The sequence below is a fragment of the Periophthalmus magnuspinnatus genome, chromosome 13 (genome assembly GCF_009829125.3).
Source record: "Periophthalmus magnuspinnatus isolate fPerMag1 chromosome 13, fPerMag1.2.pri, whole genome shotgun sequence".
NCBI lineage: Eukaryota > Metazoa > Chordata > Actinopteri > Gobiiformes > Gobiidae > Periophthalmus > Periophthalmus magnuspinnatus.
In genome coordinates this window covers 21,859,915-21,878,299 of record NC_047138.1, presented here as the reverse complement: position 1 = coordinate 21,878,299, position 18,385 = coordinate 21,859,915, and the positions used below count along the sequence as shown (strand labels likewise).

The following is an 18,385-nucleotide window of genomic DNA, read 5'->3' as shown; positions in this document are numbered from 1 at the left end:
TCTAATTTATAAAATCATTAATGGTCTGTCATCCCCTCCACTCAATCAGTTTGTGAACACAAGAACCAGCTCTCAGAGGGTCACACGAGGGTCTGCCCGAGGAGACTGTATTGTTCCTCTGAGGAGAAGTGTCTTCGGTCAGAGTGCCTTTTCAGTTACAGCTGCACAGGACTGGAACTCGGTCCCTCAGAACATCAGAGAAATAAGCACCTACATTCTGTTCAAAAAACATTTAAAAAACTGGTTCATAACACATCAAACATGTCTGCATTAACAATACTAATGACTCCCCCCTGACTAACCAAACACTTGTGTTTTCTCTTGAGTTGGATGTTGTGGAATGGCTGTGGACTGTCTGTATAATGCCTGTGTTTTGTTTGTCCTTTCTGAACACTTTTGTTTACAGTGTTTGTTATATCTGTTTTTAATGTTTTTTCTATAGTATATTGTAATTTTGACTTTATAATATTTTACTCTTGTTTTTAGGGAGACAGGTTTGCCATCTGTCCAGGGACAACAGATGAAAAATAGCCTTTTGGCTAATTCTGGTGCATTTGCAGCAATGCTATTAATGTACACTGTCCCTGTCAAATAAACCAATAAATAAAATAAACTCCATAAACTTTCACTTGAATAATTTGTATAATTTCAGCCTTGGAATTGCCAGTCTCTATTGAACTAAAGGTAAAAGGTACTTGTTAACTTGAAACAGTGGAACAGAGCACTTTGAGCTACACGGCCTGGCCAAAAAAAAAAAAGTCACCACCAAAGAAAAAGGTTACACACTAATATTTCATTGGACCACCTTTAGCCTTTATTTCAGCACGCAAGCGCAGTGGCATTGTTTCGATAAAGGAAACCATTGTCAGTTAACACAGTTGGTTGCTACATCTCCAAGTGCAAGTTAAAACTGTACCATGCAAAGCGAAAACCATATATCAACAACACCCAGAAACACTGCCGGCTTTTATGGGCCGGAACTCACCTGAGATGGACTGACGCAAAGTGGAAAAGTGCGCTGTGGTATGTGGAGTCAACATTTCAAATTGTTTTTGGAAATCATGGACGTCGTGTCCTGCAGGCCAAAGAGGAAAAAGACCATCCTGATTGTTATCAGCACAAAGTTCAAAAGCCAGCATCTGTGATGGTATCGGGGTGTGTTAGTGCCTATGGCATGGGTAACTTGCACATCTGTGAAGGCACCATTAATGCTGAAAGATACATACAGATTTTGGAGCAACATATGCTGCAATCCAAGCAACGTCTTTTTCAGAGACGTCCCTGCTTATTTAAGCGAGACGATGCCAAGCCACATTCTCCATGTGTAACAACAGCGTGACTTCATAGTAAAAGAGTGCTCGTACTAGACTAGCCTGCCTGCAGTCCAGACCTGTCTCCCTCTGAAAATGTATGGCGTATTATGAAGCGCAAAATACAACAACAGAGACCCCGGACTGCTGAGCAACTGAAGTTGTACATTCAGCAAGAATGGGAAAGGATTCCTCCTGTAAAGCTTCAACAATTAGTATGCTCACTTCCCAAACGCTTATTGATTGTTGTTAAAAGGAAAGGTGATGTAACACAGTGGTAAACATGCAACATGCAAGTTTATAAGCTTGAACATTAAATACCATGTTTTTGTAGTTTATTCAGTTCAATATAGGTTGAAAATTGTGTATTCTATTTTTTTTTTTTTTTTTTTTTTTTTTTTTTTAGTTTTACACAACTGTCCCAGCTTCATTGGAATTGGGGTTGTATATATAATATTTTCAGTTCAAAAGTGTATTAAAATGTATTCAATTTTTTGTGAATTTTGGGAGAGTTATGGTTATGGGTTATGAGCAAGTTATTATTTTGGGTGAAGAATTTCAACAGTGCTGTACCAGATTTTCTTTCTTAAAGAAGACACATGATGTACATGTGTCTGCTCTAGTTATAATCTATGACATGCGTGGATCATTATTTGAAATCATAATATTCATCTAAAATGACTGAGATGACTGAACGAGAAACAAGTCCACTGACTTCTGTGATGCCCAGCGGGAGCTGATGTTACCTTAAACATCATCACAACAAAGAGCAGGGAAGCTTTCGGTCACTTCTATAGCTGCACATCACATTAGCGAGTAGCAGATGCAAATGCAAAATTATATATATATATATATATATATATATATATATATATATATATATATATATATATATATATATAATTTTGCATTTGTACCAAAAACGATAGAAAATAAAATTGAACAATGAAGTAAGTACAAAGCAATGGGTGTATGCCGGTGGCGGTGAAAGCCAGGATTGATCTGAAATATGGTGTCTTGAAAAGAAGTGATTAAAGATTGCTCAAACAAGCACAAATCCCTCCAAGAACAACTTCAGAGGGTAAACAAGAAGAAGGAACAACTATAACATGGTTAATAGCTCTGAAAAGCCGATTTTGCAGAGTAGGTCTGCTTTAAACTAGTTAATTTTCATGGAAATCCAGGAAATACACCTATGTGATTTAAGTCCATATACCTTCACTCAAACGTCCTTCATTATGCAGTTAATCATTGTCGAGTAACAGCAAATGTTTTGAGCCCCATTTAAGCTTACTCTGCACAGTAACATGTGGTGCTTTGCACCCTCTGTTAGCCAAATTTTTCTTGACCTATAAATCAGGACAGAATAGCTTTTACTTGTTATATATTCATATTTCTAATGTGGAAATATAAAAAAAAATATATGCAATTTTACTTCCACTATACCATTAATTTAGTCTATTCAAGAAATTGACTTTTGTAAATGATAAACCACTCCAATCAGTCCATATTGCTTACTAGCATGTATGATTGATTGCCATATGGTTGAGTGAAGTTAGCGCCTAATGATAAACATAGGTTGCCTCATTTGACTTGGCACGGGCCCTAATGTCCGTCACTATCAGAGATCCACCAGATATCCCTGCTGCTAACACCGCCACAGCTGCAGCATTAGCTCAATTAGCATTAGCAAAAGCGGACTAGCATGAGTGGAGGAAGGTTTTAGGGTGAGGGTAGGAACGTAGATTGACCGGTAAATTGAGAGCTTCGACTTTCAACTAAGCTCCTTCTTTATCACAACTGACTGATACAGCAACCGCATCACTGCAGATGCTGCACCGATCTGCCTGTCAGTCTAGCACTCCATCCTTCCATCATTTGTGAATAAGACCCTGAGATACTTGAACCCCACTTGAGGTAGGGACTCACCACCCACCTGGAGAAGGCAAACCACCTTTTCCTGGTTGAGAACCATGGACTCGGATTTGGAGCAGCTGATTCTCATCCCAGCTGCTTCACACTGGGCTGCAAACTGCCCAAGCGCCTGCTGCAGGTCCTGGCTCGATAAAGCCATCAGGACAACATCATCTGCAAACAGGAGAGATGAGATCCTGTGGTTCCTGAACCGGACCCCCTCTGGCTCCTGGCTGCGCCTAGAAATTCTGTACATAGATATAATGAATAGAACCGGTGACAAAGGGCAGCCCCGGCAGAGTCCAACATCCACTGGGAACAGGTCTGACTTACTGCCGGCAATGCAAACACGGCTCCTTTTCCGGTCACACAGGGACCAGACAGCCCTTAGCAAAGAGCCCCGGACCCCATATTCCCGGAACACCCCCACCCCGGCTTCCTCCACCAGGACACAAGGCTGTCCTGGTGCCACGTGCACACCCTTTTGCTCAAACATGGTGTGTTGTGGTTAGCACAGAAGTCCAATAACAGAACACCATTCGAGTTCAGATCAAGGAGACTGTTCTTCCCAGTTATGCCCCTACAGGTGCCACTGTCATGCAGTGCAGTGAGAGACCTGTCCCTGACCCAGAGGCACAGGGATGCAACCCTCTCATTCACTGGGGTGAACTCCAACATATGGCTGCTGAGCTGTGGGGCAGTGAACAAGCCCACACCAGCTTGCTGCCGCTCCCCGCGGGCAACACCAGAGAAATGGAGGGTCCAGCCCCTCTCAAGGAGTGTGGTTCCCGAGCCCAAGCTGTGCATGGAGGTAAGGCCAACTATATCTAGTCGGTAACGCTCTACCTCCCGCATAAGCTCAGGCTCCTTACCCCCCAGCGAGGTGACATTCCATGTCCCCAGAGCCAGTCTCCACCACGTTAAGGTGGTGGTTTAGGGAGTGGTCCTTTTGTATGTTGTTGGTAAATCTGTAGTTTTGCACACCTTCAACAAATATGCCAATATTGCTTGCTTTTTGACACTCAATAACAGGTCACACAGACACAAAATTGGTGCATGTCTCTAGATTTGCCTTTAGCGGCTAGGTAGGTCCCGTTTGTGCAGTAGTGCTCTGCGGAAAACATGCGAGCGCGGTCTTGCCTACCATGTGACTGCTTTGACGAATCGAATAGTTCGAGTGCAGCAGAGCAAGTTGAAGCTAATGATTAATAGTAATATTAGTTTTTTGAGCTGAGAAAAAAAAAAAAAAAACATTTAAAAATACACAAAATTCAACCTTTTTGAAAGCTGTAGGTGCCCTGTCACAGGTAACACAGGTCTATGATAGCGATACCCTATCCAGTTATTTTAACAGATCCATGGTACGTATCCACACAGATGACTCCAAATGTCTGAAACCACTGTACTACATACACCAGGTGTGAGTGTGGTGCTGTGACACTGCCACAGATTGACATTTACATGAGGCATGTGCATTTATATGAGGCATGTGCAGAAAATTTGTAAACAAATGTTAACTTATCTGAGTGTATCAGTATTCATGTAATAATTTTCTGTGTGTTAGCTGTGATGTCTGGTTCAGTGGAGGAGTGAGGATTATACAGTGGACATCACAGAAAGGTCAGTAAATGTATGCAGAATATACAAGATCATATTTTTTATTCTCTGGAAACTAAATCAGCAAAGGGTGTGTTCAAACAGTTACACAGAACTCAAAGGATATTTACTGTATTCAGCTGAAAAATAGAACTAGTTCATTTTAAATGGTTTGCAGTGGTCCAGGTTTCAATAAAACAAATAAAAGGGCTAATCAACTATGTGGTAACTAATGACCACAAGGCCTACAATTTTATTTAAAATCTTTTTCTTAAATGTTATAAAGCACTAAGTTATTAAAGCATTTTGCTGAAGGTTATGACTTAAAACAACCTCATTATGGATATTAGTTATTACATAGCTGATTAGCCTTGAACTCTTAGTGTCAATTACTATCAATTTTCCAAAATGTCTATGGAAAAAAAAATGAATAGAAAATTTACTTCTGGAATGGAGCTGGTGGTCACTGTTGAGCTCCATTAGATGCAGACAAAAAGCTGACCTATTTAGAACTCCAGAGATGATGATACAATTTATCTGCACTGGGGTTTTCCATCAAATGCATGGCAACTAAATCAGGTACAGGGCCTTTTAAGAAGTCTCTTAGTTGAGGAATACTTGATTAAACTACCTTTCACTAAAGCACCTGATCTTAAAATAACAGTGGCCTACACTTACCCAGCTCCTCCACCTCCTCCATACTCCCAGTTCTAGTTTCCACACTTCACCCCAATGAAACCTCTCTATCACGGTTGCTTTTAATCAACGCTGCACTGATGGACCAGCTCCAAGCCGTCACCGGGGAGCGCACTCAATTACTCTAACATCTCCCAGGACGGACCCACCAATCAGCACGCGCCACAACGACCAATCATGTCGTGCCCCCGGGTACAAACAGCGTAATGGTTTGCAAGTGTTCTGGTTGGCACAGATTAGAGTCTGGGTAAACCTCACAAGTGGTTCAGAATTTTCAGTTGTAGAAATCGTTTTGATAAATTGTTGTGTGAATAAAATAATTGGGAGAAAACGAAGCTGAGAAGTTTGGGTATTAGTGCAAGTATGTGAGGCAGCTTACAGTCCCTATAGAAACAGGACTGGCGGTATGGTACTGTCAAATGGAGACGGAGGTTGCGTAAGTTCAGCAATTGGAAGTGCAAGAACAAACAAACTGTGTAATGCGAAAGTGAAGTGAGCGTATTTATACTCTTTGAAGTTAGTAAACAAATAAATTACAATTTTACAGAATGGAGAAAAGTGGAGCATTAAGTGAAGTGAAACATTATGTAATTTCAATAGACAAGTGTCATAATGACAGGCAAGGGGGACCAAAAAGACAGAACTCGGGGAAGAGTTTAATAGTGTTTATTTACAACAGAAGTGCAAAATGACAGTAGATCGAACGGTGAATCAGGGAGAGTGCCGTGATCTAAGGTGAGAGCATGAGGAGCAGGGTCTGAGACACTGTGGACAGTACCAGTGAGGAAGAGCAGGGTCGGAAACGGGAGGGCAGAGCAGGTCCAGGGAGCAGCATCTGGTGAGAGTGGAGCGGGTCCAGGGAGGAGGATCTGGTGAGGAGCAAGAATTTCTAGTAAGTAAAGTAAAGTAAGTAAGTAAAGTAAGTAAAAATCCAAAGAGCGCAAAAACAAGAACGGAGCCAAACAAGGAGTACCACAAAGCTATGCGGACAATCTGGCGCTGGGTGTCAGGTCCTTGCTCCTTTTATCCTTCCCAGGTGTGCACGGGAGGACCCAAAAATCTCTGCCCAGCTTCAGGCTCGGACACAGGAGAGGGTGGGTAGGTGCAAAAAGGGGCAGGACCGGCAGGGATTATGACAACAAGTTGCAATAACTGTTTTCTACAATCACAACTGAACCTGAGTGAACTTGAGTGATAGGCTTAACCTGCAGATAGAGGACACATAGGCTCACTTTTGCCTTAACTGTGCTTTCCATGCTTTCTTTGTGGTGGTACTTCCAGCTAAGTGGGAATCCCATTTATTTCAATGGAGAATTTGAGAAAAGTTTTGCTGCTAAAATATAATATAAAGTAGATTGATTTATATTCATGTGACCAACAAGTCAACAATACACCGATTCCCTGAGAGGCCTTAAAATGGCTTTGTAGTCCGTGTAGAACTTATTTGCTGTCAAGATTGACAGCCCCATGCAAAACAATTACAACCAATGGTGATGGCAGTGCCCGCACTAACTTCCAGAATAAGGTAAATATAGTCAGGCCATGCTTCAGGTGAAAACTCAGAACATCCAGAATTTAGTCACTGTGCTGCAGAGGCTGCACTCATTATAACACTCTTTATTGATTGGCTGCAGACGCTGGGGTTTAGGTAGCGGAAAATCAAGATGGTCTTAGTTTAAAGACATTCATATTGTATTATACATAATGTGTTTATTTAGTTGAGGATTGTGATAGATCCTTAGCATTTTTTGAAAATTCAGATTTTTTTATGACTGAACAAAAGAAATACTCATGGAAATGTTGACCCCACACAATTTTATCTATGGATATATTCCATACTTTACCACTAATGACACATTGTTACCTACATTTCGTCTGGTGAGATATAATGCGACGGAATAATATTTTTGTCGAGAAGCTTTGAGGCATGCAACTGAGGTGGCTGTTATAGTTCTGTTATAATGGCACGACAGGTGAATGTTTGAGATTTAAATATCTCGTCTTATTAGTTCACAGAGACAATATTTGGTCTTTATTTTCAAAATGACAGTTTGAAGATCTTATTTCTCTAATATATGCATTTCACTTTGTGTTATTACCTAGTCTGGTCATTGTTTATTCACTACTGTGAGTTTAGCACAATTTTTAGATAGATTTTTAGAAGTTTTGCTGACATGGTAATGATAACAACTAGCATGCTAACAATGCACTTTCTGGTACTTGGAGGACATATATCATGATGTAGACAGCACCACATTGTTTTTTATAATATAGGTTAATCTTAGATTATGTTATTGGCTATTGGTTGTCACCTACCCATCCCCAATTGATGGTCAGACTTGGGTAGGACTTTGACTATAGAGCTGTGTGAATGAATATTACCGTGTAAAAGTTGTATTGAATGCATTATTACTATTTTATTCTAAACCCAATGATGATTTCTGATGTGTTGTTTTATGTCCCTCTTGTGTGCAGGTAACAGCCACAGACGCAGACACCGGTTCCTTTGGCTCCCTCTCATACTCCCTCAGCCCCAGCTTTCCTCTCTTCAGTATTCACAAAAGTAGAGGTCAGATCTGCACCACGGCGGCTCTGGACCGAGACCAGGGTCCCACCAGCTACGACCTCACAGTGACTGCAGTGGATGGGGTAAGACTACCACACTATTCACAATGGCATTTTGAAAAAAATAGCCACAAAATAACCAACATTACTGACAAATTGTTAGCTGTGGACAATCACTGAACCAGCAGGTGACAAAGTTGTTCCAAGGTTCTGTGGCTTACTTTAGACTTGTCTAATTCCAAAGATGTTACTTCCTGGTGCCTGCCAGAAACATGGCAGATTTATGGCGTAATGGTCAAAGTTTATGCCATATAAAGTAATTGATGTCTTGGTGACGTGATGTCTATTTTAAAGGTCCCTCTTAAAAATTTGACTTGATAGGTGTGCTCACACTAGCCCAATCGAACTGAGCTCAAGAATGGATAGCCCCAAAAACACTGTGTGTTTGTCCAGACACGGTTCAGGCTTTGGCCTGGTTGGGGGAGGTGGGTCAAAGCATGACATGGTTGCTGATGTACTTTCAGGTATACAAGCCCTGTCAAGGGCGCTAATGTTACTATAACCTCCGCTCACCTTTAGTAATTACCAGTAGGTCAATATATGAAAGCTTTTTTTGGAGTCAATATTCATCGTGTGTACATTTTCTTTGCACTACTGGGAAATTTTGTGTTTTTTTGTGGGGGGTATATGGTAAGATTTAAAGCGTAAAAAGTTGAATTAATAACTTCTATAACTCATTACAGATGCAAACAAATTGCTAGTGTCTTAATGTTTTGTTCTGGTATTTATTTATTCCGGGTAATACTTTTAGAATAGATTTTGTGGTTTAAATCTTCCTGGAGAAATTGTGTTTTGAGTTTAAACATTATCATTTATCATCTATATTTACTTCAGTAATATATGTATGTGTGTGTGTGTGTGTGTGTGTGTGTGTGTGTTTGTGTGTATATATATATATATATATATATATATATATATATATATATATATATATATATATATATATAATGCATTCTTATTGTGAGACCTCTGTGCAAATCTGACCTGTAACTAGCTCACAAACCTGGCCTGATAAAGTTAAATGCCATATTGTGGAAGTAAAACAGTAATGTCTCCATAGCAGACCTTCTACCAGAAAATGTGCATATAGTGCACCTTTAAAATTGTTTATTAACAATTTTAAGCCATAGTTTAGACTTGAAAAAAAAAAGAAAATAATCCTGTTGTAGAGATTCAGACATTACAAAATTCAATAGCCCTGCTGTGTTTTACTGAAGTAGGATCTGGGAAACTCACTTCACCAATGATTTATTCATTTGTCTACTTTTTGTGGTTGGGTTGGAGAGATGCGGAGAGTAACAGGCTTTGTCATTAATACACCTTGAACATGGCAAATCTTTTCTTTTGGCTTTTACTGAACAATAATGTAGAGAGCAGTGCTGGCCCCAACCCTCATGCAAGATTTTTGACAAATACTGGAATTTCAAATTAACCTTTTTAGACAACAACTGCGAGGATCATGCTTGAACTGAATGAAAACACTCACAAATTCAGGTTTTGAAAAATTTTAAATAGGAAGGAAGAAATTGACTACCATAATTTCTGAAGAGAGATTAGAAATGTGATGGTAAGTTTGGTTTGTAAAATAAAAGAATTCAGAATTTGCACCCAGAATTTGTACCCACTCTTTTATTCATGCTGTTCTTAAGTTCCTTTTCCCCAACAACATTTGTTCTGGCAACATTTTTATAAAAATAACTTAGCAACGTCAATTACTAACAAAATAGTGGATGTCTATTTCCACAGCATGACACTTTCAAAACAGTTTACCTATAGGGACCTTTCATCCATTCATAAAAATCTTCAGATGTGTGTCCAGACTCACAATTTCTCTCATTCACAGATGAGCATGTGTAGACATTAGCTGGTTGTATGAAGTGTATTGCCCAAGGACACAGGTGTAATAGGGAATCAAACTACATATGATCTGGATGACGTGTGATGATCCATTATCCTGGATCAGTCAGCGAAGTGGGAAAACTACAAATGTTAAGTTAGTTACAAGTGCAATGTGTAACTTCTTTGGTAATCTGCTTGTCTCCCTGGAGATGTTATTGCCTCACCTGGAATTTTCCATAGTATAGAGTTAAACAGATCTGTATAGCTTTTATTTAATTACAGTTCTGTTTTTAATGCTAAAAAAACATGGATTATTATTGTGAACCGGACCACCTTTCCAGAGATCTGACTTGTAAGTTTGGCATTGGAGCTGCCTGCTTTTCATCATAGAGATAGATATGTTTAACACAAAACATTTTATTCAAAGCAATAACATGACAATGGTGACAAGCAGCATTACTAAATAACTATAGTAACTCCATCCATCCATTTTCTTACACTTATCTGGGAAGGGGTCGCGGGGGCAGCAGTCTGACGAGGGACTCCCAAACTTCCCTCACCCCAGGCATGCCCAGCTCGTCTGGGAAAACCCCATAGCGTTCCCAGGCCGGCCGAGAGACATAGTCCTTCCAGCATGTCCTGGGTCTTCCCCAGGCCTCCTCCTCATGGGACATGCCCAGAGGAACATGCCCATCCAGGACAGACGCCGAGCCACTTCAGCTATCCCCTCTCAATGTAGAGGAGCAGAAGCTCTATTTCAAGCTCTTCCAGTGTGACTAAGCTCTGGGGTCTACCTCTAAGGAAGCGCTCAGCTTCCATGAAACTCATTTTGACTGTCTGTATCCCTGATCTTGTCTGTCATTCCCCAAAGCTCATGACCACAGGTGAGGAATGTAGACTGACCATTACTACAATAGCTCAATTGAGGATACGTAACTATTTTGGATAGATTTTAAGTAGGGGCGACAGTAGCTCAGTTGGTAGAGTGTTTTTCCACTGAAGTCCTCCGAAGGTTGGCGTTTCAAATCCCGCTCTCGACATAAACATCATTGGTTGAGCGGTCAGATCCACTGATCCATAGGTTGGCGGTGCGATTCTAGCTCACACAGATGAATGATGTTGTTGTGTCCTTGGGCAAGACACTTAACCCACCCTCAGTGTCTGCGTACACTGGTGTGTGAATGGGTGAGTGGTTCCTTGTTGTAAAGTGCTTTGAGTGCCTTGAAGGTGGAAAAGTGCTATAGAAAAATGTGACCATTTACCATAGATAGAAATACCATCAATACAAGCCATTGTTATTCCAGTGGTTGATGCACTAGGTAACTTTCCTGGAGGAGAGTATACCTTATGTACAGGGATGCACCAGTCCAGCTTTTGCAGTTCCAAATTCTATTCTATATCTGGCGGTACCCAATATCAATCGATACCATACTAGTGCAGAGGCTGAAAACAGCGTTTATTTCCTAAATAAAATAAGACAAAACTGATCCAAATGTGATTCTCCTCTCCAGAACCCTGGACCTTACTGGGAAGGCTAAGGAGTGTGATTCCCCTGTAATTGGAACACAACCTCCGCTCCCCCTTCTTATACAGAGGGACCACCACCAATGTTCCCTCTAATTTTTCACGATTCTGAGCAAACACACAAACTCCCTGAGCGGTCCCATGGACCACTGTGAGCAACATCAGATGTGCGCACTGTGGTCATGCTGCATCGCATCCATCCAAGTTAAATGGTTTATTAAAATAATCAAATTACCGCATTTACATTTCTGTTATAAGACTTTTAATTAAGTGCTTTAGCCACTTATACAATGAAAATGACAAAAATCTTGCTCATGACCTGTGTAGCATGTTAATGCTATTGGAAGTATAAATATTTAATTTTAACTATGGCCAAACATGAGCTTCCAACCAAACCAAGCCAACTGTAAACTCCAATGTTGAAAACACACTTAACATTTTTATGATAAAGCTCTGACTTGTATTATGAGTATAAGCCATTGTGTGAAGCTTTTGCTTGATTTTTACAACTCATAAACTAGTGACAGTATTCAATGACCAATACACACTGAGAGGAATCTGTATCTGCACACCCAGCTGCTCTATTACTGTACATTTATAAATCAAAACACAATATATAATATGTATTTGTATATATAAGATCGGCGCAGATCGGCATTAGCTAATGCTAATGATTACACATAATACACATTTGACCCATAATTAAGTCAATAGCAGAATAAACCACGCTTACCGACCAGGAACTTCATCCAGTCCATCAAATCATAAGGTCCTCTGCTCCTGAGTCCACCATGAGATCGTCACTCGGTTCCATGAACCGCTCCGGGTCCGAGATGCCTCTAGTTTAACTTGTACAAACATCCACAGTGTCCTCGGTCGCGTACTGTCATGATGCCTGTTTTTCCTGCCCTCCTGTACTCTCTCTCCCTCCCCTACCTGTCTGTCTGGAGCTGGGCGGAGTCTCTGAATCCTCCCGCATGCACCTGGAGCGCATCAGTGCAATCACCGTCACCTGCTGCTGAGTATAAGAGGACTCGGCAGACTACACTCGGAGCCAGACCATCCGCGTGTAAACATGAATGCTCCAGCTCAGTTTTTGTATCTCTGTTGCCCGTCTGCATGTTCTTACTTGGATTTTTACCACCTTCCAGATTCCTGTCCTCGCTCGTGCCTGCTCCTGTCTCCGCGCTCCAGCTCTGGTACAGTCGTCCCTCTGTCTTACCACCTGTCCTGTCTTCGTCTCCGGCGTGCCGCCTGCTCCCTGCTCTTGTTCCGCTCTCTGGACTACGCCGGTCCCGCCAGCCCTGGTCTCGTCCCTGTACCTGTCTCCGCTCCGGTCCTGGCTTTCCCGTGTCCGTCCTGCACTTCGCCCGCCTGACCTGCCCTCTGCTCCCTGGGTTCTTGTGTGTGTTTCGAGTGAACTGTTAAAGACTGAAATTTCACAATCTTGTAAATAAACACTGTCAACTTGCCCTGAGTCTGCACTCTTTGGTCCTACCCGCACCATTATGACACGTACTTCCTATGATTTGTCAGTTTCGTCATGTTTAAAACACAAAACTGCTGCAAAACAGTGCGTAACAGTGCGACCAAGGGTGGGCCATCGGAACGTTAAGGGGTTAATCATTAGCATCATTAGCGAGTTTTCACTCCACATCAGCCACATCGGCTAAAACACTGGGAGCGGGACATGAGGACGCCTGTCAATGACGTTAATAAACTGCGCAAATACGTATGTGAATCACATAATTGACTGGAGCAGCTCGTCCCCGGTCACACTCACTGACTCACATTGAAAAATAGCGCAGAATAAATTGTTTTGTGTTTATTTTATTTTCAATTCCGGTTTGATTTTTTTGTGCGCAGCACAGATTTTCTGTGCACGGAGACCGTGTCAGCAGTGCGCAATTGCGCACGCGCGCAGCTTAGAGAGAACAGTGACCACCACCCTGATCTGCCATTCCAGCGGTACTGTCACCGACCGCCACGTGATCTTGTAGAGACATGTCAGTCAAGACAGTCCCACAGCATCCAGAGACTTGAGGTACTCGAGACGGATCTCGTCCACTCCTGTTGCCTTCAACCCGAGGAGCTTGCCTATCACCTCGGTCACTTCAGCCAGGGTGCTGGACGAGTCGGCCTCCGGGTCCCCAGTCTCTGCTTCCTCCCCAGAAGACATGACAGTGGGATTGAGGAGATCCTCAAAGTATTCCTTCCACCATCCGACAACATCCCCAGTTGAGGTCAGCAGCTCTCCAATTGCAGTGTAAACAGTGTTGGTGAAGCATTGCTTCCCCCTCCTGAGGCATTTGCCAGTCCAAGTTTTTGCCAATGCAACAGCACGAGCTGTGGCACGCTTGGCCCACCGGTATTCGTCAGCCTCTGGAGTCCCACAAACCAACAAGGCTCGATAGGACTCCTTCTTCAGCCTGACAGAATCCCTTACTTCCGGTGTCCACCACCGGGTTCGGGGGTTGTTGCGGCGACAAGCACCACAGACCTTACGACTACAGCTACGAGCGGCCGCATTGACAATAGAGGTAGAGAACATGGTCCACTCAGAGTCCATGCTGTTTGGCCCATAGGCCGACACAATAGCGGGAGACCTGTCTCCAACCCGAAGGCGCAGGGACGCGACCCTCTCCTTCACCGCGGTGAACTCCAACACAAGGTGGCTGAGCTGTGGGGCAATAAGCAAGCTCACCCCAGATCACCGCCCAAGCTGTGCGTGGAGGTGAGACCAACTATATCTAGCCGGTAACGTTCAACCTCCCGCACAAGCTCAGGCTCCTTCCTTCCTGTCCCCACAGCGAGTCTCCATGTCCGGAGATCCAGTCGTTGAGGCCCCTGTTTTTGACCGTTGCCCAGATCTCTTTGCACCCGCCTTTCATGTATCATTCCGCAGGTGGTGGGTCCACGGGAGGACGGCCCCACGTCTCTCCCTCAAGCTAAGCCCAACCGGGCCCCATGAGGAAAGGCCCAGCTACCAGGCGATCACTGGTGAGCACCCACCCCAGGGCTGGCTCCATGGTGGGTAACGCCAGTCCGGGCGACATAACTGACCTGATCTATTGCTCATCATGAAAGGCTTCTGAACAGGTCTTAGTCTGAGCTCTGGGTGATAACCGAAAGAACAAGACTGCAGATACAAACAGCCTGAAATGGGTTTCCTCCGCAGGGTGGCTGGGCGTTCCCTTGGAAATAGGGTGAGGAGCTCCGCCACACAGGAGAAGCTTGGATTAGAGCCACTGCTGCTCCACGTTGAGAGTAGCCAGCTGAGGTGGCTCGGGCATCTGTTCCGGATGTACTGGCTCTGGGAATGTCTGACCGAAAGGAGGCCCCAGGGAAGACCCAGGACACGCTGCAGGGACTATGCCTCTCGGCTGGCCTGGGAATGCCTTGGGGTCCCACTGGAGGATCTGGAGGATGTGTCTGGGGTAAGGGAAGTCTGGGAGTTCCTTCTTAGACTGCTGCCCCGTGACCCAGTTCCGGATAAGCGGAAGAAGATGGATGGATATTATAATTTGTAATAACAAACCTATATTTGGAAGTTGATATCCGATCCAGCCAATTTTTCAGTAGCAGCGCTGATGCCTGATACCAGTATTGTGTCGGTTCATCACTACTTATCTATCACAGAGACAAGCAGGTATTGTCAGAACATGTTAGAGGCAAGGCCATTCACAGTAAGAATAGAAGTTTTTCAAGGCATTTCTCCAGTGAGCTCTTTCCAAAATGAAATTGCTAGAGAGTTACTCATTCTAGTGGTAGCAAGAAATTGAGTGAATATAAGAGCCACGTTCGGCCTTAGATGGGGTACACTTGCAGTACAGTTAGATGACTATAAAACATAAACCATTATCCAGTTATTAGGCATCAAAATGACACATTTACAACGATAATTAATCAAGTTTCAATTATTCAGCCCTTTGGCGAGCTGCTTGGAAGGGGGTGGAGAGCTACTGAGCTACAGGTTAAGCTTTGGTTGTGCACCTAGTTTGTTTTGATTTTTCTAAAAGCCTCCCATGGAAAGGTGTTAAAAATGAGCATTTCTCATTACAACACTTGAAACAATGCATCTGGTCTGTCCAGAGTAATTACTTTGTCCATATCAAATAGGCAAAGCAATATCATACAAAACAGAATGAAAAAAATATGCATGCCATTTTCATTTTAAGGGACAACTAAAACAGTCACACCATACTACCTTGGGTTCTGTTAAATCCATCATGTTTCACAGTATTTTCACTGTCAGGCTGTAAATCTTTCACTGGCTCAGAGAGCTTCTATCAGAGGTGACGCCAGATTTTTTCTTTGTTGCTCATGTTGGCCGTCAGCCATTCAACTGTAAATAAATGAAAACACTGTCCTGACATTTATCAGTTGCATGCATGTGCTCTGATGATGAGTAAAACAAACTATTACCTTTTATTTGACAAATGTTGAGCATCACCAGCTAAGTGCCTCCACAGACCAGATTTTATTTATTTATTTTTATTATTTTTTTAATTAATCATCATAATCTTTGCTCATATGCGGCAACATGTATTATTATACATTTATTTAACCAAGACACTCTTACTGAGATTGAAAATCTCTTTTCCAAGAGTGTCCCGGCCAATATTATTTGCTCTTTTTTGGGGTGAGAAAGCTATTTACACAAAATGTGCTTTAGCATCGTATTGATATTTATTCCATATCAGTCATCAGATGTAACACAGAAGCGTCCGATACAGACACAAGTTTAAATGTGTGGGTCTAGAATTCACCCTTAATAATGTCCAGTTGCTACATGATAACTTTAGTAATCTTTGTATAATACCTTAGAGCAGACAGCTAAAGGTAGAACCTCTCTCGCGATCTTTTCATATTGCGCCTGATGTGCATAAATGGAGGATATCCTCCTGCGGTCTCCAAAACTCCCCATGTGCAAGAGATGCGTTTACTTTCCAACAACATAAAGGTTCTTTAAAGACTGCAGAGCACAAGCAGAAAATCACTAAAAAGTAAGCAAACAAGACCAGAATGCTCCAGAACCTTGGAGCCCAGCTTTGGCTCATTCAGATCAGCTCAAACTATGTGGAAAGTTCTCTAAACATTGATACATGGAAAGCCTCAAGTCAAACTCAACTCCCACTGGTTCAAAAATGATTTATAACATTAACACCACTCTTAACCACTGTTCCCTCCAAGCTGCGCGTGTGTGCAATTGCGCACTGCTGACACGGTCTCCGCGCACAGAAAATCTGTGCTGCACACAAAAAAATCGAACCTGAATTGAAAATAAAATAAACACACAACAATTCATTTTGAGCTATTTTTCAATGTGAGTCAGTGAGTGTGACCGGTGACAAGCTGCTCCAGCCAATTATGTGTCACATACGTATTTGCTCAGCTTATCAACGTTATTGACAGGCGTCCTTAACGTGCGTTCACACCGGGGCGTCAGAGGCATCCAGTTTACATTCAAAGTCTATGGTGGATGCGCGTCTTGGGCGTTCTGCATTTTTGTGACGCGTCTTGAGCGTCAAGTCCGGCGCAAATCTGGCATGGACGCGGCACGTCTTGAGCATCCAGGCATCAGACTCTCTGGACGCGTGTCCGAAAGTTGAATAATTTGAACTTTTTGGCCTTTTTTTTACTTTATGTGCCAGTGTTTTAGCTAGCCGATGTGGCCGATGTGGAGTGAAGACTCGCTAATGATGCTAAGTGCTGTTTAAGTTGACCCCTTATAATAATGGCAAAACAAACGGGTAGTGGCACATCCCTTCACCAAGCCAAACAGGACTGTCTCCCAGACCACAGTAGGACAATCTCACTCAGTGCACAGCAAAAGCTTCACACAATAGCTTATACTCATAATACAAGTAAAAGCTTTATAATAAAAATGTTAAGTGTGTTTGCATAATTGGAGTTTACAGTTGGCATGGTTTGGTTGGAAGCTCATGTTTTGCTATAGTTAAAATTAAATATTTATACTTCCAATAGCATTGGACATAACATACAACATACTACACAGGTCATGAGCGAGATTTTTGTTATTTTCATTGTATAAGTGGGCTAAAGCACTTAATTAAAAGTCTTATAACAGAAATGTAAATGCGGTAATTTGATTTGGACTGGAGTCTCCATTTCTCTGGCGTTGCCCGCGGGAAGAGGCAGTGAGCTGGTGTGGGCTTGCTCATTGCCCCACAGCTCAGCCGCTTCGTGTTGGGGTTCACTCCGGTGAACGAGAGGGTCGCGTCCCTGCGCCTTCGGGTCGGGGACAGGTCTCTCACTGTTGTGTCAGCCTATGGGCCAAACAGCAGTGCGGAGTACCCGGCCTTCTTGGAGAGGGGTACTAGACAATGCACCAACCGGGGACCGAGGACTGTTCTCTTGGGGGACTTCAACGCCCATGTGGGTAACGACAGTGACACCTGGAGGGGCGTGATTGGGAAGAACGGCCTCCCTGATCTGAACCCGAGCGTTGTTTTGTTATTGGACTTATGTGCTAATCACAGTTTGTCCATAACAAACAACATGTTCGAGCACAAGGGTGTCCATTGGTGCACATGGCACCAGGACACTCTAAGTCAGAGGTCGATGATTGACTTTGTTGTTGTGTCATCTGACCTCCGACCGCGTGTCTTGGACATTCGGGTGAAGAGAGGGGCTGAGCTGTCAACTGATCACCACCTGGTGGTGAGTTGGATCCGCTGGCGGAGGAGGAAGCCGGACAGACCTGGCAGACCCAAGTGTATTGTAAGGGTCTGTTGGGAGCGCCTGGCAGAGCCCTCTGTCAGAGGGGTCTTCAACTCACACCTCCGGGAGAACTTCTCCCTGATCCCGGGGGAGGCTGGAGACATGGACTCCGAGTGGGCCATGTTCTCCACCTCTAT

The 18,385-nt window shown here is 43.0% G+C and overlaps 1 protein-coding gene across 1 annotated transcript in view; it reads left to right on the top strand.

Moving 5' to 3' along the window:
- Positions 1–18,385, top strand: part of LOC117380430 (protocadherin-16-like) — a 392,551-nt gene that overhangs the window by 239,204 nt on the left and 134,962 nt on the right. Inside the window, exon 3 of the mRNA XM_033977238.2 lies at positions 7,992–8,165. Coding sequence (XP_033833129.1) covers positions 7,992–8,165 — 174 coding nt within the window. The remainder of the gene's footprint in view (positions 1–7,991; positions 8,166–18,385) is intronic.